The 25,967-nt window shown below is 41.2% G+C and overlaps 1 protein-coding gene and 1 long non-coding RNA gene across 2 annotated transcripts in view; one reads left to right on the top strand and one right to left on the bottom strand.

Moving 5' to 3' along the window:
• The window catches only part of LOC309622617, a 620,423-nt gene that overhangs the window by 426,090 nt on the left and 168,366 nt on the right, over positions 1-25,967 (top strand). The gene's annotated exons all lie outside the window — the stretch shown is intronic.
• LOC309621575 (protein FAM170A-like) lies at positions 1,537-9,128 on the bottom strand. Its single transcript, XM_082378368.1, is given in 6 exon segments — positions 1,537-2,836; positions 3,096-3,234; positions 3,237-3,854; positions 4,646-4,783; positions 5,194-5,268; positions 7,120-9,128. Coding segments are annotated over 6 exon segments (1,059 nt in total). The 5' UTR covers positions 7,190-9,128; the 3' UTR covers positions 1,537-2,817.

Below are 25,967 nucleotides of genomic sequence, written 5' to 3'. Positions count from 1 at the left end.
TAAAAAAACTGCTCTTACTTTATGAGAACATACCCTCTTCTTAAGTAGCAGATCAGTAAGTTAGAGTGAATCAAAGAAACACAGCATTTGAAAAGTCAGCTAGTCCAAGCCTCTTGATCACACATACAGAAGCTGAAGCCCAGATAGGTTGAGTTACTTGGTGAAGGGCCCGATGTCCTGACTCAAGGACTAGCATTTTTCACCAATTCATAAGACACAATCAAATTCAGTACCTTGGAAAGAGATGGGGAAAAAATGAAGAAATCAATCATAGACTTACTCATCTTTAAGTAGAGAAATAGCCATGACAAAATTACAGGTATTGAGGGAAAATTGAAGTGCAGAGTTTAAAATGTCAATAATCCACAGGGAAACGGGAGACTATTTAAAATATTAATATTAACTCTCTATCTAAAAGACATTAAAAGATCTCCAATCAAAATGTTAATTTTAGAATAGATATGGTATGATACAATTTATAAATCAAAAATACTTAGAAGAAACACAATCTGGTTAACAGGTAAAGTCACAAGGCAATTGCAGGAGAAAAAGAGTATCTTTCTCGAAATGTCCATCAATAGGGGAATAATTATATTATGATCTGTCACTAGAAGTAAATAACATTTGCCTAAAAAATGGGATAGACCTACAGCAAAGATTTATACTAAATCTCTATATTAAAGACATCAAAATATCTCCAATCAAAATGTTAATTTTAGAATAGATATGGTATGATATAATTTATAAATAAAAAATCTCTATAAAGCTATAAATCACATATAAAGCACCTACATATGTAAATTCATGGACCAAAAGTCTTGAAATCAGACAGCTAGTGATCAATAATCTCTACAAAAGGAAGTAGTCGTGACAGTGGGGTTGGGGGGTTATGAAGGGGGACTTTTATTGTACTTTTATACATTGTACCCTTTAAAATAATTGTTTTTTTTAATTAATTTATTGATTTTTGGCTGCTTTGGGTCTTTGTTGCTGCTAGCGTGCATTCTCTAGTTGCAGTGAGCGGGAGCTACTCTTCACTGTGGTGCACGGGCTTCCCATTGCAGTGGCTTCTCCTGTTGCAGAGCACAAGCTCTAGGCATGCAGGCTTCAGTAGTTGTGGCACGGGGGCTCAGTAGTTGTGGCATGGGGGCTCTAGAGTGCAGGCTCAGTAGCTGTGGTGCACGGGCTTAGTTGCTCTGCGGCATGTGGGATCTTCCCAGACCAGGGCTCGAACCCAGGTCCCCTGCATTTGCAGGCAGATTCTTAACCACTGCGCCACCAGGGAAGCCCAATAATTCAGTTTTTTATAAAGAGAATATTCCTAATATTATTCCTAATTTTTAAAAATATATAGTTGGATAACACTATGAAAAATTAACTGATATATTTTTTATTATTTCTCTTTGCTCCCTGGATTTTTTCCCCCATCCAGTCAGCTAGGCACTCTGAGTTCACTGCATTAGGAAGGTAAAGACTCAGCAGAAATGAGGGAGAAAAAAAGAAACTTCTCAGCTTTGGAATGTTAAAAACGGAGGCCACAGTAGAACAGGTGAGAATTCTGTGAACAAAATATAAATCTCATCTCAAATGTAAAAAGTATTCTCTGCACTAGGAGGCAGGAGAGGGAGGGAGGGAAGGACTGAAGGAGAGAGATCAGTGTGGCCAGGGACATGGAAACTGTTGTTGAGGACGACATGCCCAGGAAGAGAATCAGAATCTGGAGGAGATCCAGCCTGCACGTGATCATTGCCTCCAGCCAGCACCCCCATCTCAGACCTCGGGCAATTCACAGAGTGAGTGGGAGTAAGTCAGGAGGGCCACGCACATAGTCTGTGTGGCAAGGGTTGTGGCCATTCCCTATTTGTGAGAAGTCCCCAGCAATTTCCAGGCCTCCTTCTGGAAAATGCTGCTGGACGTCCCTAGTGCTTATGTGAAAGCTTGTTCACGAACCCTGAAAGATACAGATGTAGATGACTGATAGATAGATGCATAGATAGATAAATGTAATTAAATGAAACATCCAGGAAAGGTTTGGAAAATGCCCTTTATTGCCTATGATATTTATACTGTCATATGATGTTAGACTGAGTGCTAGGCCCTTCATCCTCCTTCAGACCACTGGCACTCTGTCTGCTACTACTATCCCGAGGGTCCTTTCTTCTCCCTGGAAGGGATAAAACAAATGAGGCAGAACAGGAAGAGACAAGAAGCACTATAAGCTCTGCTGGTCGGGGTTACCCTCCAGCGTTGCCTTAAAGCTCAGAGCCACACACACCACAGTGAGCTTGGCTCCAGATCAACTACCGCACAACGAAGGTTCTGGAACATTTCCATATCTCAGGGGACCTCATTTCCACCTGACTCCCTTTCACATTTCCCTTTGTCCCAGAAGGCTAGGTCCACTGGTCAGGGTGAGATCTCAGCTCAGGCCACAGGCTCTCAGACCTCAAACTTCTGGTCCTGCGAGGCCCCCTGTCCTCTCTTCAGACCACCCCTGGCTCTCTCTGCCGAGAAGGAGCTGCTGGCAGTACGTCCTCTTAGAGCTGAGATCCATCATGCAGACCCTGAGAAAACTCCTAGTCAAAACGCTCCACATTCTTGTTTAAGTCAACAGAAGTCAATTCCTTTGGAAGTGCTGGGTGTGTCCCAAGTTGATGCAACTGCAGAGCCATTAGATAAACCAGCACATCTCTGCGGCCCCTTCCCTTACACTCCTCTGGGCCCTCGTGACATAGGCTCAGAAGACTGTGCCAGCCTCAAGCCTTACCTCTTCCAACAGAAGGCCACACCGTCTTCTAGGATCTTGTCCCATGAATCTCAGTTGCTGTGTGGAAATCAAAAGAGAGAAAAACACTTCTTAGCTAAAGAGAATTTCCTGTGGAAGCTGAAAAGCTCAGGGTAAATTCCCACTTACTGTCATGACTTTATTATTACATGACTGGGCCAGAAGCACGGGAGCCGGTTATCTCCCCTTCAGTTCCCCCTGAGGTGCTAAAGCCCCCAACTCTCCCTTATGGAAGCATGAGTCTGGGGTGGAGAGACGGGACTGGCTCGGAGAAGGTACAGCTCCCTCCACAGCCCCAGCCCCTGCTCACTTCCTGTCCTTCGGAGAATGAAACACGCAGCCTGGACATTGGCTCCACGGTCTCCTCGGGCTGAGGTCTTCCCCCGTGGGCTGCTCCTCCTCATTCTCCTTTGCTCCTTGCTTCTCCTCCTCCTCTCTTTCTCCTCCACCTCCTCCTCGGTGGTGCTCTCGGATTCCACATTGCCCATCAGCTGGGCCATGGTGAGATGAAAGACATGGCAGCTGAAGCCCTCCTGGACGCCGTACCGCACGTGCTGCCGGAGGATCTCCAAGGTGGGGAACACGCGGCAGCAGGCCATGCACCTGAAGCCGGCCTCCATGGTCACCAGCCAGTCCGGTGTCTTGGCCCTGGGTCTCTCCTGGACTGCAGCTGACCCTGATGGGCTGTATGGCTCTGCCCTTTCCTCACACTCTTTCTCCTCCCCAGTGGGCTCACTGTCAGACAGGCGGTTTCTGGTGGACACAGCAGAGCGGGGAGTACCTACCCGCACATCCTCAGGAAGGGTCACTTCTTCTATCCTCGGCCGCTCTTCTAGCAAGCCCGAGGGTTTCTCTGTCTCCCAGGAGACAGCTACACCCTTGATCGTTTTCACCCGCATGTAGTATATTTTCATGCCTCTTTCCTCTTTGTTTGTATACAGAGAGGTCTTACTGAATGAAGGGGATGAGAAGGCGACACACTGTGGTGGGGGAGCGGTCTCCTCTTGTTCCTGAACCCGGGCTAGGGGTGCTCTAGGCTGGGGAGTGTCTCGATGTAATCTCCAGATTCCTGGGAAAGGAAATTAAAAACATAATAACATGCGTGGGCCATGCTGGAAGCTGAGGGAGCAGGTGTGGTAGATGAGAGAGGGACATTTGCATGACGTAGCTGTGTCATGAGCTTGGTGTCTGTTGGCCGTAGGATGGAGTGGTGTATCTGGTGTCATCTGTGGGCTTTTCATCTGCGTGTGGGGGATACTGGAGCAGTGTCTGTATACAGGGGTGTGGAGTATGGTGGTGAGGGCGTGGTATGTGAGGGATGCGGGTGGATGCGTGTACTACGAGGAGTGTGAGTTTGGGAATATCGGTGGTGCATTACTTGTGGAATGGGGGTGTAGGAGAGGAGCACTGTGGATCACGTGCTTGGGGTTTACGTGTGCACTGAGAATGGCTGTGCCTGGAGAGCGGATGTATGTGTGAGCTGGGTGGACCTCAGCTGGATGGTCCTGCTCTCAGGCTGGAGGTCTATGATGAAGAACTCTGTCCTTCTCTGGAAGCAAAGGCAAACCCTACATTTTCCTCTGAAGATGCTTAATCTGGTCCCTCTGCCCTCCACCTCAAGCCCAGACCTTTCCGGCCCCTGCTCCTTAACTTCCCCACCATGGTGGTACCAGGATTCACACGCCCCCAGACTCAGCTGAGATCCACGCCCTCGTACAGCTCAGCCATCCTGCTCAGGCTCCTCCACAGAGCCCTCAGCGCCTCTGATGACCCTGGGTTTCCTCTCAGCCTCCCTGGGATCTGTGTGCCTCCTGCCTCCCAGCCAAGCAGCCCGTCACCTGAGGAGCCCCGCGCCCTTACCACCGCGGATGAGCTTGCGTGGAGAAGAAGCACAGAAGTATTCAGAGGCAGAGGAGACCTCCCCTGGCCCTGGGCTGCAGCCTTGGGCCACCACAGGGGATCCAAGCTGAGGGGGATCCTCTTGTGACTTCGAGATTCCTGAGGGAGCAATGAAAGGCTCAGGGTGGGTTCCTCAGTCCTCTGTCCACAAATATTTACTGACGGTCTGACACGTGTCAGGTGCAGTGAATACACACAGTTGAGAGTGTGGTTCCCAGTGGATACTCCAGTATTTAATTAAAATCAATACTTATTCTGTCAGTGTCTTGTGGGTAATGTGGGCCTAGGTGGTGACTGTGAGTATGTGTGAAGAGTGACTGATGTGTATCAGTTAAGTCTGTGGTAAGTGTGGGGTTGGCGTGGGGAGCACAGTGCAGATGTGTGTATCTGTATCTGTGGCCTCTGTGTGCATGATTTCTGTTCACAAGTCAGGAATTCTGGGACATGTAACTTTTCCTCATCACACGGTGTGGCTTGTATTTATGGTGTGTGTCCATTCATTCATTCACCAAGGTTCAGTAAGCAGCTACTCCTATGTATCCGGCACTCTTCCATTGTTCTAGTCTCTGGTAAGGCTGCACATTCTAGTAGAGGAAGACAAACACTAAACAACAATACAATAAATATATAACACATCAGCTGGCGGTAAGTATATAAGGGTTGCCAGACTTAGCAAACAAAAATACAGGGCACCCGGTTAAAGTTCAATTTCAGATAAACCCAGAATAATTTTGTAGTGTACGTATTCCCATGCAGTATTTGGTCTTACTTATTTTTCGTGTAAGTATGGCCCATACAACATTTGGGACATACTCATACTGAAAAATTACTTGTTGTTTATCTGGAATTCAAATTTAACTGGACAGCCCATATTTTATCTGGCAACCCTGACATGGGTTAGTGAGACTGTGCTTTACTGTGGTTTGTACAAAGCGGGTCTGGCATCACTAAAGAATGTGTTATAAGTGTGGTGTGTATGACATGTGACTGGTTCTTACAGAGGTATTTAGAGATAGCTGAAGTTAGCTGTGTTTGCGAGAGTTGAGGAGATACATATATATAGTGTGTGTGTCATATATATATAGTGTGTGTGTCTATATACATATCTCATCTCCAGCGTTTGGTGTTGGAGGAGAGGATTGTGACACAGGTGGGTTGTATGAGAACGTAGTACAGGAGTGATGCGTGTATATACCTACATGTGCTGTGTGTGGTTTAATAAGGAAGTTATATGTGGGGTGTGTGATATATTTGCTGTATCGGAGTGTACATGGGTGTATGAGTTACTGTCTCATAAAACATCCCTAACAAGAATTCTGTACACACCGAGTGTCACCCAGGTCCAGGCAGGGTGACAAGAACTTTACCATGCAGACTTTATATCTGATGAGCACTCTACCCCCATTCATCCCGCTCTTCTCTCCACTACCGCACACACACACACACACACACACACACACACACACACACGGCAACATAGAGAAAAATATTCTGAATGGTCAGGGCAGGGGCAGTCATTGCCTTCCCCAGCCTGTCCCAGCCACTGCCTGAAAATCTGCCTGCTGTCTAGACCTCCACTCCCAGGGCCCATCCTAGTCTCCAGGGCCCTGGGCCTGGTAGGAGCTACTGGGCTCTAATCTGGGGCAGAGGCCTCCAGCTGGAACTCTGGGGTAGGCTCCACTCTGCCCCACTTCCTCACGTGACCACCCCTCTCCCAGGGCAAGCTACTCGCCTACATTTAAGGCACGCAGGCACCACGTGGCCCGTGGCTCTCAAAGCTCCCCGCAGGACCCTGAGGACATCTCTCACCCCCGCCCATGCGGTCTCAGTCTCTGGAAAGCCCTTCCCTTCCCTTGATCTCCTTTGGGAAATTCTTCCTGTCGAAGGAATGAAACCTCCTTGCCTTCAATGACACCATCCCTAGACAAACAATCTCCTTTCGAACTGCATTCCACTTCTCAAGATACTTTTCAACAAGGCCTTCAACTCATGGGGCTTCTCTTTCCACTTTGGTAAAAGGGGCCAAGCAGCTCATGGGTCTCTCTCAGCATCCTTGCATCCTTCACACCCCCCACCTCATGACCCCAGGGGAAGATCAAAGAGAATAAGAGAGAACTCGGGGACTGAGAAAAGCTGCACCTCTAGGTCTGTGCAAGCACGATGCAGCCTGCTGTGAGTCCGACAAAGCTCCAGGCCCGGCAGCCCCAGGAGAGGGTCCTCAGACCAGCGGAGCTGACCTCCCATCTCCCAGGGGCACCTGGCCGTTCTGTGCCGTCTCACACCACAGGGACCCTCCACGTGGATACGGCAGCATCAGTGAGACAAGGTCTCTCGCACCCTGCTTCACAGGTGACGCGTTCTCAGTCCCCCCCTTCCTAGAGAAGGCTCAGTTTGGCAGAAACCCATGTGCCCCAGACAAGTTGCCCCCCACATACCTCCTCCCTTCTCGGCAGTTTCCTGGGACTCTTCACTTTCCAGATGTTTCCTCTTTTGTCGCCGTCTCATCGTACCAACTGGAAGATTCCCTTAGAAGATGCCTCACGTCCAACTCCTCCTCTTCCCTACAGGTTGGCCCTTCTTGGCTTTTGGGAAATCCGTTGAAATGATTCAATACAAATAAAAATAGTCAAGTCTCCTAAATGGCTGAAGAACTTGGACCACTTAGTGAACCAGCAGTACTGCTTAGTGCTCACCAGGGCTGTGAAGTTTCAAAAGGTTGCCAGGCCTACAGCAGAATTCTCTAACCTCAGTGATGACATCAGAGCATTCCGTGGACCTAGGTTCAACAGTCTCTGCAACAGCACAGACCCCATTTTCAAGAACAACTCCTTTTTCCCAGCAGAACCTTTCCCATGAATTCAACTCTCACATCTTTCAAATGTGGCAGGATACTTTGAGATGTTAATCTGTTCCTGTTCATTTTTTTCCTTTTCTTCCTTTATTTCACCCTTTCCCTTCTGCATTCAAGTGGGTAGCAGACCCTATGTTCACTGGCCAGTGGAAGAGCCCGGCAGGGCATAGCAGAAATAGCATGCTGATCATCTTGGCTTTTATTTCTAAAATCGCAAACTCCATGGAAAAGAGAGGATACTTGAGCAGAGACATAACAGAAGCAGGTTTTTGAAATTAGGTACTGTCTTGTTGCCCTACTGGAGTGTTGAAATGTGCTAATTAAGTCAGAGAGAGATGTCTGTAAATCCTGGAGGAGCAAAGGCCTCTCAAGTGTGGCTGGAGGGGTAAATGGAGCAAAAATTCTAAAAGGAGATGGCTATAGTGTGCACACAAGCAGAATCATGGCAACCTGTCCCACGCATGGCACAGGAGCCACCAAACCTAAAGGAGGCATGGCCCCCGAGCTGATGGGCACCTACACTTACAACTGTGGGCTCCAGTCAACAATGATCATGCTTCCACCCACTCCCTCAAAACCTTGGCCCTGTATGACTTTCAAATAGGGATGGCGGAAATCCAAACAGGACACCAGCAGGATCAAGGCTTAAAATACAAATTACGTGGAGTCATAAAAAAATGTTCGTGCTATTTCTTGCACACCTCTGCTTGTGGGCTGTAATTTATACCAGTTATAAGTGGCAATGCATCTGGATCCTCCTGATTCCACTCTAGAATTAGAGACACCTCATTTTGAGGTAGTGGCCAGGATCCAGTGGGAAGATTGGTGCACGGGATGAGGTAGACTCCCAGAAGTCACTGCTTTCATTAGAAATACCCCATGGACTGAGGCGGGTCCCAATTTGAAAGGGCACTGCACAATGACTTAAGGTTTCAGGCAGCGGGAGAGTGAAGAGAGGACAACTTCAGCCTTGTGAGGGTTTGCTGATGAGATTCAATCTTCCTGCTTCTTGGAGAATCCCTAGAAAAGAAGGGGCAAGGAGGATTTTTTTTCTTAATTATTTTGTGCTAGAAATTTTCAAACATACACAAAGTAAAGAGAATGATATAAAAGGAATGCAGCACCACTTACCCATCACCCAGTTTCAACAATTATCAAAAGTCTGCCATTCTTCTTCTGCTACACACACACACACAAACACACACACTCACTCGCACACTTTTAGTTTTTTGTGTATGTATTTTGGTTTAGGAGTTTGGGGAGGGTGGGGGAAGTGCTGTTTTTTATTGTAAATCTCAGACATTATGTCATTTCTCCTTACATGCCATAGTATTTACCTCCAACAGATAAAAACTTGTTTCTAACATAACATCATTATCTCACCCAACAAATTTAATCATCATTTCTTCTTACCACAATAACTAAGCCATACTCAATTGCCTCCAAATGTGTTTAAATGTCTTTTTTATACATGATCTATTGAAATCAAGATCTAAAGAAGGTCCACGCCTTGCAATATGTCCATGTGTCTTTTAGTCTACAACAGTTCTCCCTCCCTTTGATTTGGCACCGATTTATTGAAGAAACTAAGTAATTTATCCGTAGAATTTTCCACAGGAGTCTGTTGATTGTATCCCTGTGATGTCATTTAAGATGTTCCCTATTACCTCTATTTCCTTATAAACAGGTAGTTATAGCTAGAGAATTAATTAGGTTTAGATTCGATTTCATGTTACTACAAGATTATTTTATAAGTGATGCTGTGTACCTTCCTATTGCATTGTAACAGTAAGTACAAAAAGTTGTCCGGTTTTTAATGAAGTTAAGATTGATCAGTGAGCTCAGGTACTGTCAGCTTGGTCCCTCCATCCATAATCCATATAATATATTATATACTAATATAATAATGTTGATACTATGATATTATTAATATTAATATTAATAATATATTATTCTTCTCACCATTTTGCAGATGAAGAAACTGGGGTACAAAAAGCTTACTATGCCCAAGATCATAGAGCCAATATGTGGCACCTCAGGTATTCCAACTCCAGACGATCAAACTCTAGGGCTCACTCATTTAATCATTATTAAACACATTTAAACACTATTAGCCTCCTCACAGGGTTGTAATAATAAAATTTAAAATAAAGCATTTAGCACAGTGCCAGTTGCATAAACAGTGCTTAAAAACATTAACGCAAAAAGGAAAGAAAAATACTTTTTAAAAAGTTTAAATTCTGATTAAAACATTGACAAATACTTCCTTTCTGTTAATTTATCTTTGTTTCTCTAATTTCCTTTTTTCTTGGACTCTCTTCCATTAAAATGTCACTGCCCTTCCACCACTGTGACTCACTGATGTTTTACCTTTCCCTTGTTCCTGGTCCCCAGTCACCTGCTCCAACTTCACCCATTTCTTCCTTTCAAAGCTCATTTTCTCAATTTCAAGGCTGCTGACAGATCAGCTTGTGAAACATTAGAGAGTTTCTTTTCATACCATTCGCTTCAGAATATCACCAGAATAAACGTGTTTGTGGTACTTGAGACAAACACCCCAAAATACATGGACAGTTGCAGTGAGTATCTGTCAGACCCTTCAGTACGTAAACAGAGGCTTCTCAGTGATCAAAAGGGATCAAGAAAAGGATCTCCCTGCATTGTGGGTGCTGCTTACAGTCTGAGGTACAAGCAAAAAAAAAACAAATAAACTAAATAAACGCTTTATTTGATTCACTGACAGATCATCTTTCTTTTTAATTAATAGCATAAGTGCTAACTCACTTACCTTAACCTTTCCTCACAAATGATACCAATGAGGATAATTTGCATATGCAAAAGATTCCACTCAGGGAGCTTTAATTAAGGTCCCTGACAACTTCTCTGATTGCATTTTTCACAACTGCCAAGAAACAGTGAACTGCAGTGTGGACTTCTTTCCCCTGCTGGAAGAATACTGTTTACAGAATTCTGAATGATTCGATGATCACTAGTGAAACATCAGCAGATGACACATAGATGATTCCACAACTGATGCACTTTGTCTCCTCAGGCAGCCTTGAATTATCCTAAGTTTTAGGAAAGCAACATCTATAACAGCTTGACTCTTCTTTGGAACTTAGCCGAGTATGAATTAATTTAATTTATTTTAATTATATTAGGTATTTCCCAATGAAGAAACATTCCCAGGCACCATAAGGAAACTTGCAATTTAGGATCTCCCATTGATATAACCAATATTTTATGATAACTGTAAATGGAGTATAACCTTTAAAAATCGTGAAACACTACATCGTAACTTATAAAAGATTGTACATCAACTATACCGAAATTTTTAAAAAGAAAGACCTTCCATTGAACAACCTTTTCAAGGTGGTTGGCACATTGACATTTCCAAGGTTTGCACTGGTTCCTCTATTCCTGTGGAAAACAGCCATTTGCTCTGACTTCTGCACAATGGTTAATTAATAAAAAAATTAAACTACACATCAAAAGACATGAATGGATCCACATCTCACACTGAAATATTCCTCCAGCTGAAGAGTTTACATATTGCTTACTCTTTCAGTCATCACTTGTTTCAAATGAGTAATTAAAGGAAAAGCAAAATTCTCAGGACCCACATATTCAATGGTATCTGTGTTTGTCTAATGTCAAGGATGTGCATTTCCTTGCATTTTAGGAGATAATATTTTCATGCCAAATATCAATATACTTCAGTGGTAATCATATAAATGTCTATAATTTCAATTTTTTCTGTGTGTTCCCAGTCTAGTTAACTCAAATATAGAACCTCATATTAAACACTCTGAAACATTGTGTCCTCCAGCTTTATCAGTTGAAGAAGTTGTACTGAACTTTAAAATATAATGAAATAAGATGTTTTTAAAGGGGAATTCTTAGCACCATTTTAACAGAGCACTCTTGGTACAGGAATCAAAATTATTAGCAGTGCCTTTTTTTTTTCTTCTTTTAAGAGACTTCTCATTTTTGGCTGATGGTTACATCTCTAAATAGATTTCACACTCCATGCTCAGAGAAAGAAAACCACACACAGCTCTCCTAATATCCAAATATTAACCTCTTCACTCATCATCACAAAAGTCCAATCTCTATTCCAGAACCTATTCAATTAACTACAAAATCTTTGCTGGACTCGAGTTCTCACCAAAAAAGCCTGTCTGTGAGGACACTGTACTCCTTTAACCTCACTATTCTACAGGATGTTCCTACATTCCAGAATGTACCTGAAAGGGTTAAAAAAAAAGTCCTTTCCTGTGATCCTGTGAATTAATCAGAAGGACTGCTCTCGAAGACAAAGAATGTCCCACATGAGGAGAGATCTGAGTGTAAGAACTACTGCTTGGTAAAAGCTCTGGCTTAGGGATATGCCATCATTCAGCCATAGGAAGTTCAACTTACTATAGTTCAAAAACAAGAAAGGGATTACTTGCAGAATCCAATTGAAGATGGTAACAATCCAAGAGGCAATTGATTCCAAGGGAGGCACTGACGCCAAAGCTAAGCAGGGCTCTAAGAGAATAACCAACATTGGAGGTCAGAAATAGGGTCACAGAGTAAGGGTATCAGGAGGGGGCAGCAGGCGATCAGCTCAGAGGACACCTGCTCCCCAGGAGTGACACACCCCCACCGGTCCTTAAAGACCTACCACGGCAATAGTGCCTGGCAGGAAATATTGGCGAGAGATGAAAGCTTTTCCTTTGGAAGCTTTGATGGCTCTCCATAACCTACTACTACCCAGAATCATCCTGTGCTGCTGGAAGGCATGCAGCTAACAAGTGAGAATGGCACTTTCATCCATTTGTTTCTCAATTCTAGAATGCTATCATTTTAAAAGAATATTCGAAAGAGATCTTACATTGACCTCGGAGAAGGGGGACATACTGGGTGCCAATATGTTGCTGTCACACACACTCATTGAGTGCTGACTCCACCTCTCCCAATATCACCTTCCCCACAACCATCACTATCAGTCAGTTCACCAGGAACCAAGAAGCAATATTACCCAAAGCTACCAAAAATTTAATTTTAAGTTCAAAATGGTTTCAGAGGGTGTCAAAATTGCTAATGCTACAGGGCGTAAGCCAATGCTTCTCAAACTTTAATGTGCACACAAAGCTCCTGAAGGAGCTTGTTAAAATTCTATAGTTCTGGGGTGTTAACTGAGTGCTTGCATTTGTAACAAGCACTCAGGTGATGTCAAAACCTGCTGATCTATGGATCACACCGTTGAGTCCCTTGGTGACTCAGAACCCCCATAATTGTCCAATACTCTTGATGCTCCTTCAGATTAGAATTCAGCCTACAATCAAATCAAATTCTCCAAACCGAGGGTTCTCAAACTGAACTCCATGGGTCTCCAGCTCTGGCACCAGACTGCCTAGGTTTTCATCTCAGTTCCTCTGCTTACTTCCTCCATTTCCTCATCTTATACAATGAGTATAACATAGAACCTGTCTCATCAGGTCATTGCTGGAATTAATTGAGATGACTCAGGTAACATGCATCCCATAGTTCTTAGCATGGTAATCAAACAACAAAGGTTAGTTGTCCTTAGAGGACCCCAAGATGAACTCCAGGGCACTCTGTGAAGCCTTCAAAGTTATTTCTAAAATATTCTATGTGCTGAAATTCATTTACCCGAGAGAGAGTCTATGTCTTTCACAGATTCTCAATGGGATTCACAACCCCAAAAAGTTTGAGAACTGAATTTAGCAGCACATTAAAAGTACTATACACCATGCCCAAGTGAAATGCAGTGATGATTTAACATATGAAAATCAATCATTGTAATACAGCAAATTAACAGAAGGAAAGACAAAACCACGTGATTATATCAAATGATGTAGAAAAAACATTTCACAAAGTTTAATACCCTTTCATGATATAAACACAGTGAACTATTAATAGAAGGAAAGTACTTCAACATAATAAAAGCCATATATGAAAAACCCACAGCTAACATCATACTCTGCAGTGAAAGACTTAAAGCTTTTCCTCTAAGACCAGGAAGACGGAAGAGATACCCACTCTCATCACTACTATTCAACATAGTACTAAATGTCCTAGCCAGAGAAATTAGACACACAAAAAAATAAAATAAAAGGCATCCAAATTTGAAAGGAAGAAGTAAAATCATCTCTGTTCACAGATGACATATTAGGCACAAAAATTCCTCAAGATTACACACACACACACACACACACACACACAAACCTGTTAAACCCAAGAAATAATTTTAGCAAAGTTGCAGAATACAAAATTAACATACAAAATTCGGTTGCATTTTTATACATTAACAATGATCAATCTGAAAGAGAATTAAGAAAATAATCTCCTTTACCACAGCATCAAAAAGGAGAAAATGCTTAGGAATAAACTTAGCCAAGAAGGTGAAAGACTTGTACATTGAAAACTACAAAACACTGCTTAAAGATATCAAGGAAGGTTGTATTTGTATATAAATGGAAAGACATCCCATGCTCAAGGATTGGAATATCGTTAAAATGGCTATGCTACCCAAAGAAATCTACACATTGAATGCAATTCCTATCAAAATCCCAGTAGCAGAAAAATATCTTATGATTCTTATGGAACCTCAAGTAGCCATAACAATCTTGAAATTGAACAAAGTTAGAAGCCTCACACTTCCTGATTTCAAAACACAGTACAAAGCAACAGTAATCAAAGTGGTATGGTACTGGTAGAAAAACATTTAGCCCAATTTAGCAGAATAGAGAGCCTAGAAATTAACCCTTGCTTATATGGCCAAATGATTTTTGACAAAGGTGCCAAAAATACACAATGGGGAAAATACAATCTCTTAAACAAAGGATATTGTCATTCACTTCTGGATATCTACTTGCAAAAGAATGAATTTAAAAACTAAGTACAGGACCAAAACTATAAAGCGCCTAGAAGCAAACATAGGGTAAAAATTTCAGGACATTACCTTTGGCAATAATTTCTGGGATATGACACTAAAAGCACATACAACCATGCAAAAGTAGACAAATAGGACTACATCAAATTTTAAAACTTCCATGCAGGTAAGGAAACAATCAACAGAATGACAAGGCAACCTATTGGAATGGGAAAAATATTTGAAAATCTTATATCTAATATGGGATTAATATCCAAAATATCTGAGGAACTTCCACAACTCAACACCAAAAAAACACAAATAACTGATTTTTTAAGTGCAAAGAACTTGAATAGACAATTCTCCAATGAAGATATACAAATGGCCAACAAGCATATGAAAAGATGCTCAACATCACTAAACTTAAGAGAAATGCAAATCAAGACCACAATGAGACATTATCTCACACCCATTAGGATGGCCACTGTCAAAAGAACAGAAATAACAAGTGTCGGAGAGGACATGGAGAGGTTAGAACCCTGTGCCCTCTTGCTGGGAATGAGAAATGGTGCAGAAATAAATCTGCACACTCTGCAACATTATGCACAATAGTGAGGAGGTGGAAGCAAACCAAATATTCCTTCACAGATGAATGGACATACAAACAATGAAATATTATACAGCCTTAAAAAAAAAAAGAAGGGAATCCTGTCAAATGCTACAACATGGATGAATCCTGAGGACATGATGCTAAGCAAAATAAGCCAGTCACAAAAGGACAAATACTATATCATTCCTCTCATATGAAGTATGTAGAGTAGTCAAAAGCATAGAAAGAGAAAGTAGAAAAGTGGTTGCCAAGGAAGAGCTGGAAGAAGGAGGGTGGGGGAGTTAGTGTTTAATGGGTATCGAGTTTCAGTTCTGCAAGATGAAAAAGTTTTAGAAGTCTGTTGCACAACAACGTGAATACACTTAAACAGCTAAACTATACGCTTAAAATGACTTAGATGATAATCACTGTCAGGTGTTTTTATTACAATTTTTAGATATATACTGACGTCTGAGTGCTAACCACAGAGAATATCATTTAATTTGTCTGGGATGCGGACTGGACACTGGGATTTTTTAAAGGCCTCCTGTAATTCATCAGGGCCATACAGGACCATGGGCCTAGTGTTGTCAGATGTTATGATTTTTCCAAGAGAGGCTAAAATCAAGATTTTTATCTTTATTTTTAATGTTTATATAAACATTGCTGATTTTTTTTAATGCTGGCAACTAATTTTTTTAATTCTGTGCAAACCAAACACACCACTTGCTGCCTCTTGGGCTACCGATCTCCAAGTTCCTTTCTAGCTTAAAATGTCTGTGGATCAAAATTAAGTTTCCTGTGTCTCAGTAGCTGGCCTCCTTACCAGGGGACTCTCCTCTGGCTTTTTAATCTTCCTATGTGAAGTACTCATCAATAAAATGGGTCACTATGCACAATGGGGGGGGTCCCAAGAAGTGTTTCATGGTTACAAGTCCTTAGCAGGTGTGGATTATCGTTTTGGTCAGTAAACTAGATTGGAGGTTTTTGAACAACAATTTCAGGCAGAGAAACCTGTTTCTTTTGAGGGGGTGGGCGGTGTTTGTTTATTTGATTTCCAGTTTGAGAGAACCCTGTAGTTTAAGCTGAATAGTACATGGATTCCTAAATACATTTACCATACAAAAGCTGAATTGCTTTGAGGTAAGTAGGACTGGGGAAGTGGGAAGTGAATGACTGTAATTCATTTCCTGCCTTATCAACAGGCTTTTCTGTCCTGAGTAAACTCCACTCCACAGAGCCTCCATCCACGTTCAAAGGGAAAGGTTCAAGGGCTGGAGGAGGGAAAGCAGTGAGCTGAACATCTTCTTCCCCTGCTCCTGAGTAACCACTGCTCTTACCCACTGTACTGAGCTTCTACTTAAGCTTTTGTTAGAAAAGGGGTTCAAGTGCTTTAAAGAAAGAAGTTAAAAAACCCTGACCTAGATGAGGGTATCTAGATTACTCATTAACTTTTCAGATAACACCAACAGAGAGAAAAGTAACTGCACAAATAGAAAATACAAGCACCCATGAACAGTGAATGAATAGATGGAAAAGAAAGTGGAATTCTGAGGCTATCCAACAAAGCAAATCATATGTTATTGTTTATAACACAACTTCAAGCTAGAGAAAGCCTAAGTAAAAGCATGGGGACGTAAGGTCCCTTGCAGCCTCCTCACTGACCTTCCACGTGGAGCAACACTCCAGGCCAGACTTTAGTGTCTGAGGGAGTGAAAAGCACGCTGAGCACTGAGGTGAAGTAAAGGTCTATAACACGAATCTTGAGGAAAGAGTAAAATAACCAAGACTATTCCTTCAAGATAAAAACACTATAAAAGACTGAATATAAAAAGACAAAGGCTGCAGAAGCAGCAAAAGAAAAAAATAGGTAAATTGGACTATCAAAATTTAAAACTTTTATGCATCAAACGTTTGTACTATCCACAAAGGGAAAAGGCAGCTCTTGGAATGAAACAAAATATTTGCAAATTATATATCTGACAAAGGGTTAATATCAAGAATATAAACAGAACTCCTACAACTCAACAACAAAACAAACAACTCAATTTAAAAATGGGCAAAAGACTTGAATAGGAATTTCTTCAAAGAAAATATACAAATATCTAATAAGCGCATGAACAGATGGCTTTACATCTCTAATATTAGGGAAATACAAATCAAAACCACAGTGAGATACCACTTCCCATTCATCAGAACGGTTATTATCAAAAAAACAGAAAATAACTATTGGTGAAGATGTGGAGAAATCGGAACTCTTGTGCACTGCTGGTGGGAATATAAAACAGTGCAACACTGTGGAAAGGAGTATGGCAGTTCCTCAAAAATTTAAAAATAGGATTACTATCTGATCCAACAATTCCACTTTTGGATATATACCCAAAAGAATTGAAAGCCAGGATGTGAAAAGATAATTGCCCGCCCACATTCATAGCAGTAGTATTCACAATAGCCAAAAGGAGGAAACAACCCAATTGTGCATCAACAGATGAATGGATAAAGAAAATGTGGTATACACCTACAATGAAATATTATGCAACCTTAAAATGGAAGGAAATTCTGACACATGCTACAACATGGATGAACCTTGAAGATATTATGTGAAGTGAAATAAGCCAGTCACAAAAGGACAAATACTGTATTACCCCACTTATATACGATACCTAGAATAGTCAAATTCATAGAGACAGAAAGTAGAATGATAGTTGCCAGGGGTTGGGGGAAGGGAGGAAAGAGGAGTTATTGTTTAATGAGTACCGGGTTCCCATTTTATGAGATGAAAAAAGTCCTCGAAGTGGATAGTAGTGATGGGTGCACAACAGTGCGAATGCCACTGAACTGTATACCTTTTTATAAAATGGTTATAATAGTAAATTAAAAGTTATGTATATTTTACCACAATGTTTTTAAACGTTCTTTAAAAACAAAGACTATAACAATCATGAAAGCATATTAGTCCACGTGCCAAGTGAGTTTCATGAGATGCCAGCCATACGGACTTAACATATTTCTTCTTTACAATATCATCCCACTTCATCTGATAGACATGAGAATCTGTGATCCACCAGGGTGAACTCTGAGTGCACCTGCAATGGCACGACTGGTCATAGGGTCTGTGGCTTAGAGAAGGAAATCAATGGAAACAAGAAAGAAAGCTTACAAGGGCTGGTTGAACACAATGAGGTGAGCAGGAAAACTGAAAGCATTTCAGGCCAAAGGGATTTTAGTGAACCTGATGATTCTTGAACATTATTGGCAAGGCTACTTGTAACAGACATCAAACTACTTATTATAACAGGGGAGATAAAAGTCAACTGGTACAGTTCGTGAGAATGAAGTCTTTAGACTACTAACAGGACAAAAGTGTAGACAGTAGGGATTGTTTATCAGACACTGAATGTAATACAGAGAGAAACTAAAGAATCTCATTGCAAAAACACATAAAATTGCCTCATGGATGCTGAAACAATCTTGCGGTGGGAGACAGCAATGATTTCACACATTTTACAATATTAGAAGGTCTGGCCCCGCTTCCTCTGGAAAAGTGAAGATTCTGATTTTTTTTCATCCTCTCTGCTTCAGGTGGATCTGAGAAACTCAGACTTGTTTGGCATGACGTGTACCACCATTAAATATGCTTACAGGAGTTTAAATATCAACGGATAATGAATAACGTAAAATTAACAATGAATAAAAGACATACCAAATTTGACACTTCCACGAATTGAGAACTAATAGCAAATTCACAGCAAATAAGACAAAACTCCAACAAAGTAACCAGGAAAAAGCTCCAAAAGATTTAGTTATAATGTAAAAAAGAATTTTCAAGAAAACGTGTCAATTAAGCTTTGGGCAAGATTTAAGAGAAGAGGCAAAGCTCTCAAGTTCACGGTGGTGCTAGAAGATCCAAGTCCCTGCTGTGCCTAAGGTGAGCAGTGAAGGAAGAAGATAAAGACACGATGCTCCCTGGGAGGTAAGAACAGCAGGAAGATACACAAAGAGCTGCCAATGAGCTCCATCAGCAAGGGACCCCCAGTCCACCGGCAGCACAAAGGGACCCAGACACCTGCCCACAATGCCTGAAGCACACACCAGAAGGATGTTCTGTGTCCAAAGACACGCCCAGCTTCAGAGCCAAAGGCCTGTCCAGGTGGGCAAAAGGTAATTGACCTATGTGCTTTTCTTCTTTTTATTCCTCTTTTTATTGATGTCAGGTCACTGAATATTCGTATTATAAAAGCTATGCTCCGTTTCATAGAGATAGCCATTTCAGGGTTTGGGATTTAGACAAACGATCTACTTCACAACAACCATCCATAAGACCCACATCACTTTACTTCTCAGTATTCAACTTTCCTAAATCCTCCTAGATGGCTACATTTTACCCAAAAGACATCTCTCCATTCACAGGAGCAGGGCTTCATGGGGGAGCAATTGCTCACACTTTCTGTGACTCGCCAACCACGTTTCTTGCGAGTAAATGTCACCACGGCTTAATAACACTTTCTGTGTAGAACATGGAGAGGAATACAATTGCATTTTATAATCAGATCTACGTTTGTCCTTGTGACATAGCAACAGAGGAGAATAAAACATTCACTGACTGTCAAGCCTCGAAAGATGCCTTTAAATCGCCCAGCTTTATGTTTCAGTGGTCTTTTTTATTGAAACATAATCAACGCATATTTGATGAAACAGACACAAGACTATGGGAAGAACAACGATTCCAAATGTGGAGAAGGTCTGGACATCTTACTGTTTGTTATTTCAGTAATTTAAGCGTTTTGAGATTCAGGTCTATGAAACTCCTTTCTAACCCAAGTCAAGGACTTGGTCTCTCTCCGAAGTTTTTTAAAGAAAACACGGGTTCAAAGTGAATGCACATCAGTCATGTGGGGGAAAGGCGGCTTTTGTAGTGAGACACGGATCTGAATCTCAGCCTTATCACTTACTAGTTACGTGACCTGACATTAGTGTCTTTACCTCTCTGAGCCTCAATTTTCTGTCTGTAAGATGGTGCTGATAATGCTTACTTCTGCTGCTTGCTGAGGATATTAAATGGGGTAATGAAACCTACATTACCTGGCACAGAGCCAGGGACATGGTCAATGTTTTAAAAATTGAAGGTAAAAAGAGGTTAGGAAATTTCTGGCTTCTATATGTTCGGAGGAGAAGGAAGAGGATGGGGAGAGAAGGAAAGAAAAGAAGGAGTATCACAGCACAATGCACTGATATCCCTAAGATATGTCACTGTCCTAACATCCTTTCTAATAGAAACAAGGAATAGAATCAAAGACCCATCTTATGCAGCCAACTCATAAAGCAGGTATAGGACTCCCACCATAACATCAGGAGTCCAACGGGTTCCACTGTAATTAACTTGGATTTGTGCTCAGACCATTCAGATGTGAGGATAAAATCATTTCTTAAATAAACTAACGGGAATTTAAAGCTATCCCTCTACCCCCAGTCTCTACTGCAAGGGATAAAGAATTTCCATATTCGTCTCCCTTTCCCACTCACTTCAGACATGCCATGCACCCACTAGGATGCATTTATCCTACTTCCCTGTCTTCCATCTCTGTTCGGGTGAAAAAACTCATCCATTCCTGAATTGGTTCAGTCTTTTGGATCGTTTCTAATCGATTTTCCTCATATCTCATCACAGAATGATAACTTTAGGCAAGGCTTGAACAGTAAACTGCAGCCAACTAGCAAATTCAAAACAAGCCCAAGGTCAGCAGCACACCAGTGAGACCAGGGTTCATTACTTAAATGTTAGAATCATTTCACATGAAAATGAAAAGGAGGGTTAACCAGTTAATGAATCTGGCACAGTAGCATCCAGAGGGGCAGGGGAGGACAAAACACTGAATGAGTTCAGAAACCAAGGAGACATTATAAACAAAGAGAGTCATTGCCTACATGTTCCTGCTTGCTTCTCTCCTTAAGATCTGAATGTCCTTTGAATCCTATCATTTAAGAGTGCAACCCTTTCCAGCTCTGGGAGGCTTGAATGCCTCTAGTGAAATGCCAGCATTAATGAAAGTCTAATACCTTTCCACCTGCAGCAACTGTGCAGACAAATTGTCCCAGGCCTCAGACAAGCTGAAGAGCCTCCGTGTGCTGTAGATGGAGCAGCTGGTAGAGTCAGTGTTCATTTGCTGAATGGTTCCTGTAATCCCAGCTTGAGCTGGATAGGAAACTCTACAAAGGTAGCTAACTCGGAGCTTCCATGCAAGAAACATCTGTCAACTAAACAACTTTGTGTGAGACGCCTGCCTTCTCGGTTGTGGCGAATGATGACAAAGACTGCCACCAGACAGAGTGACAAAGGTAGTCAACACATCCTTTCTGAAGTGACACAGCAAGACTCCATTGCCACTAGCTCCAGTTGTTAAACAACATCTGGCACAGAACCAGAGTCATTTACCCAAACCCCTCCTTGGAATAAAATGAACACTTGGTTATTCACACTGCATTTGGTCCCCTTCCATTGAGAGGTGTTTTAGCTACCTATTTGTTCTATCTATTGACTTTATTCTGCATCATTGTATCTACTCTACAAAGCCTGTCAGCATTATTATCAAAAAGAAAGATGAAAACAACCTTTTCAGGAACAGAGTGGTAGAAACCTTCAAACCACCCAACTAACTTCAAAGTATTATCTTACTCCCAGAATCACCCCAGTGGGTACAAGCATATACTATGGAGAGAGTGTATTTTTCAATAAAAGATTCCCTTGGTTTGTATGCATTGGCTGAAACATGCCCTATCTTCTTATGCACTTATTAGTTCGTTATTAAAATTCTTCAATTGAACTATTTCTTGAGATCTGTTCCTTTGCTGATTCATACCCACTATCACTGATCCTAATCCCACCCTATACCACAGATTCTCAGTAAAAGGAAACGAGAAGATTGTACATACACAAAGCCTATGTTCACACCTTCTCTCCAAAACTAATACACCAATAAAGCCAATAAACCAGTTGAAAATCAATAAAGAGAAAAAGAGAGCCTTCCATGCTCCATGCCCACCTGATCTCACATTGTCCTACTTCTACTCTCAGCTTTGTCTTCCATGTCTAGATCTTTTCCTATCTTTTGGGAAAATCTGAACTTATCTTCTGAATGACAAAACTAAATGCCTTTAGTGAATACTCACCCCTACGTCTTCCTTCACTACACAAACTTCATCGTGCATTTTCAAGGCAAGCACCTTATCTGAGCTCCCCCTGACTCTCCACAATGAGGGAAGGGGACTGTCCAAAATTTCCCATCAGAATGAAACTGGATGCAAAGAGCCAGCCGAACTTTTAGGCTAGAATAGGTTGTTCTGAATTTCACTCTTTGAGGAAAAGGATTTCTTTACATGATGGTCCTTTAAAATGTTGATCTATTGGCAATGTGCTTCAGCATCACTTTAGGGAAAAACAAATGACACTTTGTTTCCTATACACACTTTACAGTCTACAAGCTGAGTCGGTTAATGCTTGATATTCAGTACAACATCATGGCCCAAAAGCTAATAAGAAAATTATTATGAATCACTTCACAGCCTAAGACAGTAGCCTGCAATTCCTTCCCATTATTGGTTCTGTCCTCCGAGCCTAATGATTATTCCTGCACGTAACTTTACACTTTGATTTTTTATCATTACCAAGCCATCAGACATGGATTAGGTGCAAAGTCAAAGTAATAGGAAGTCATATCTCAATATTATTTTTGAGCAACTAACAGTTCCCACTTGAATGAAATGAATTTTATTTTACACCAAACTCAATGATATAGCTGGCGCCTGGAACTTCAGTGCTATACTCTACTTACTGGAAGTTTAGCTCATTGGATTCCTGGATTTTAGCACAGAAACCCTGAGTTCCACTCTTCAGGCCTGCCATTGAGTTACTATGTAATCATGCCTAAGTCATTTTTTGATTTCTTTGCTTTTTCTCCATTTGTAAAATGGCAATAATCCAAATTCTCCAAGTCAGGGACCTCATTTTAGGATTTATTTTTAAGCTATGTTTCTAGGAGCCCTAAAAATCTGCACAGTTGTTTCAGGTGTTACATACAAATAATTTAGTCCAAATTTTTTATTTTTAATGTATATTTTAACACTGTGGGAATATTCTAGGAGTCACTAACTCACATGTGATATATATTAGATTTTAACACATTTTGGTGAACCGCCTTGCAAGATATGTCTGGTTAACTCATTCTTGTCTGCAAATCTCAGTGTAAAACCAAATCTGTGTATATAAATGACCTTACTTTAAATATGTTATTTATTAGTAAGTGTGTAGATTAGCCCTGGTCATCTTTTTATAACGGCAGTACCTGGTTTGCTCTCATTTCTAAAGATGTGTAATTAAGTCCTCATGTATGTGAAAGCCTTTGTCAAAGCTTACATGCTAAACTAGTCCATATTGGGCATGTGCAGTACCTAGTCTTATCATGCAAACTTTGGGCAATGAGGCAAGATGGTGCTAGTGGTATAGTGAGAAACTACTAGAGCCAGGTGACAAGGGCTGGTTGAATAATGGCAGATTTTGCAATCATGTTGGGGAATCATGCTGGATTTTCAGGGTGACAAACAGTTTTCGGGAGCATAAAGGGTTAGATGAGACACCATTCTGGGTTTCATGCAACTGGATAGGACCTCAGAGAATGGAGAATCCATGTTCCTTGAACACCTCACAGACTGGCCTATTGCTACAATTTGCTAAGTACATATCATTTAAGTTTATCACAGTAAACTGTCCCTTCTCTAAGATTTATATAATAAGAGAACTCAGTTTTCCCATATCAGTAACCCAGTTCTACAATAACATGCCCCTCCTATTTCTATACCATGTAAAATTCAGACTCATCTACCTGGAACACAGTCTTATCACATAATAGTCAATTACTCAATAACTAATTTCCAACAGATAATGTTTTAATATTATTTAATTATAAACTTTTTAGTACTTATTAAAAGTTTTGTGTGCTTCCTCTCTGACTCTGATGCTTATGATAAGAAATACAAGCAGTAGTTAGGTATTGTTGGTGATGCAATATTGAAATGGAATTTCTTACTATACCTCCCATGGGTTTCTGGGTAAATAATAACTGCAGAGTGTCCTGAGACCACACAGCAGTCCATTACCATTTGCAACTACCTGCCTGTCAAATCAGTATTTTCATAATATAGTTTATATTTTGGAGTTCTAGAGAAAATTATATTTGTAAAAGGAATCAATCACTGGGGAAAAAAATGTTTGAAAACTGCTATTTTGAAGATACAACCACTGGCATCATTTGTAAATCAACCTCATAGGTAGAACCAAAACATCCAATGTGTATTCCATGCTGTATTTTGTCTGAGTTTTGAGTAGGCATCCCCACTGAGAGGGAGACTGCTTACTTCAGCCCAACTCAAAACACAGATGGCAAGCTCTCCAAAATCAAATATGCGGTCAATGCATGGAAATAGAAAAAGTAAGTTTTGTGGGGAGACACAAACTTTGGATTTCATCTGAATCAGAAAGAATACACAGAGGTCTCATGATGATACTATCATGTCACTGATATTTATAATAAATATTGGATGCCTCTGGTCTGGTTTTATATTTATGATAAGGAATTAAAGCAGTTGTTAAATGCTGAGCTGTGATTACACATGGGTTCCAGCTATGCTCTTAGCCTTCCGGTCCGATTCAATCTTTTTTTTTTTAACATCTTTATTGGAGTATAATTACTTTAAAATGGTGTGTTAGTTCATGCTTTATAAAAAAGTGAATCAGCTATACATATACATATATCACCATATCTCTTCCCTCTTGTGTCTCCCTCCCACCCTCCCTATCCCACCCCTCTAGGTGGTCACAAAGCACTGAGCTGATCTCCCTGTGCTATGCGGCTGCTTCCCACTAGCTATCTATTTTACATTTGGTAGTGTATATATGTCCATGCCACTCTCTCACTTCATCCCAGCTTACCCTTCCCACTCCCCGTGTCCTCAAGTCCATTCTCTACATCTGCGTCTTTATTACTATCCTGCCCCTAGGTTCTTCGGAACCGTTTTTTTTTTTTTTTTCTTAGATACCATATATATGTGTTAGCATACGGTGTTTATTTTTCTCTTTCGGACTTACTTCACTCTGTATGACAGTCTCTAGCTCCATTCACCTCACTACAAATAACTCAATTTTGTTTCTTTTTATGGCTGAGTAATATTCCATTGTATATATGTGCCACATTTCTTTATCCATTCATCTGTCGACCGACACTTAGGTTGTTTCCATGTCCTGGCTGTTGTAAATAGAGCTTCAATGAACATTGTGGTACATGACTCTTTTTGAATTATGGTTTTCTCAGGGTATATGCCCAGGAGTGGGATTGCTGGGCCATATGGTAGCTCTATTTTTAGCTTTTTAAGGAACCTCCATACTGTTCTCCATAGTGGCTGTATCAATTTACATTCCCACCAACAGTGCAAGAGGGTTCCCTTTTCTCCACACCCTCTGCAGCATTTATGGTTTGTAGATTTTTTGATGATGGCCATTCGGACTGGTGTGAGGTGATACCTCATTGCAGCTTTGATTTGCATTTCTCTAAAGATTAGTGATGTTGAGCATGCTTTCATGTGTTTGTTGGCAATCTCTATATCTTCTTTGGAGAAATGTCTATTTAGGTTTTCTGCCCATTTTTGGATTGGGTTGTTTGTTTTATTGATATTGAGTTGCATGAGCTGCTTGTGAATTTCGGAGTTTAATCCTTTGTCAGTTGCTTCGTTTGCAAATATGTTCTCCCATTCTGAAGGCTGTCTTTTCATCTTGTTTAGGTGTTCCTTTGATGTGCAAAAGCTTTTAAGTTTCATTAGGTCCCATTTATTTTTGTTTTTATTTCCATTTCTCTAGGAGGTGGGTCAAAAAGGATCTTGCTGTCATGTATGTCATAGAGTGTTCTGCCTATGT

The sequence above is a fragment of the Balaenoptera borealis genome (genome assembly GCF_965194805.1).
Source record: "Balaenoptera borealis genome assembly, chromosome: 2".
NCBI lineage: Eukaryota > Metazoa > Chordata > Mammalia > Artiodactyla > Balaenopteridae > Balaenoptera > Balaenoptera borealis.
Note: the sequence above shows the minus strand (reverse complement) of the source record. Positions and strands in the feature narration are given on the sequence as shown.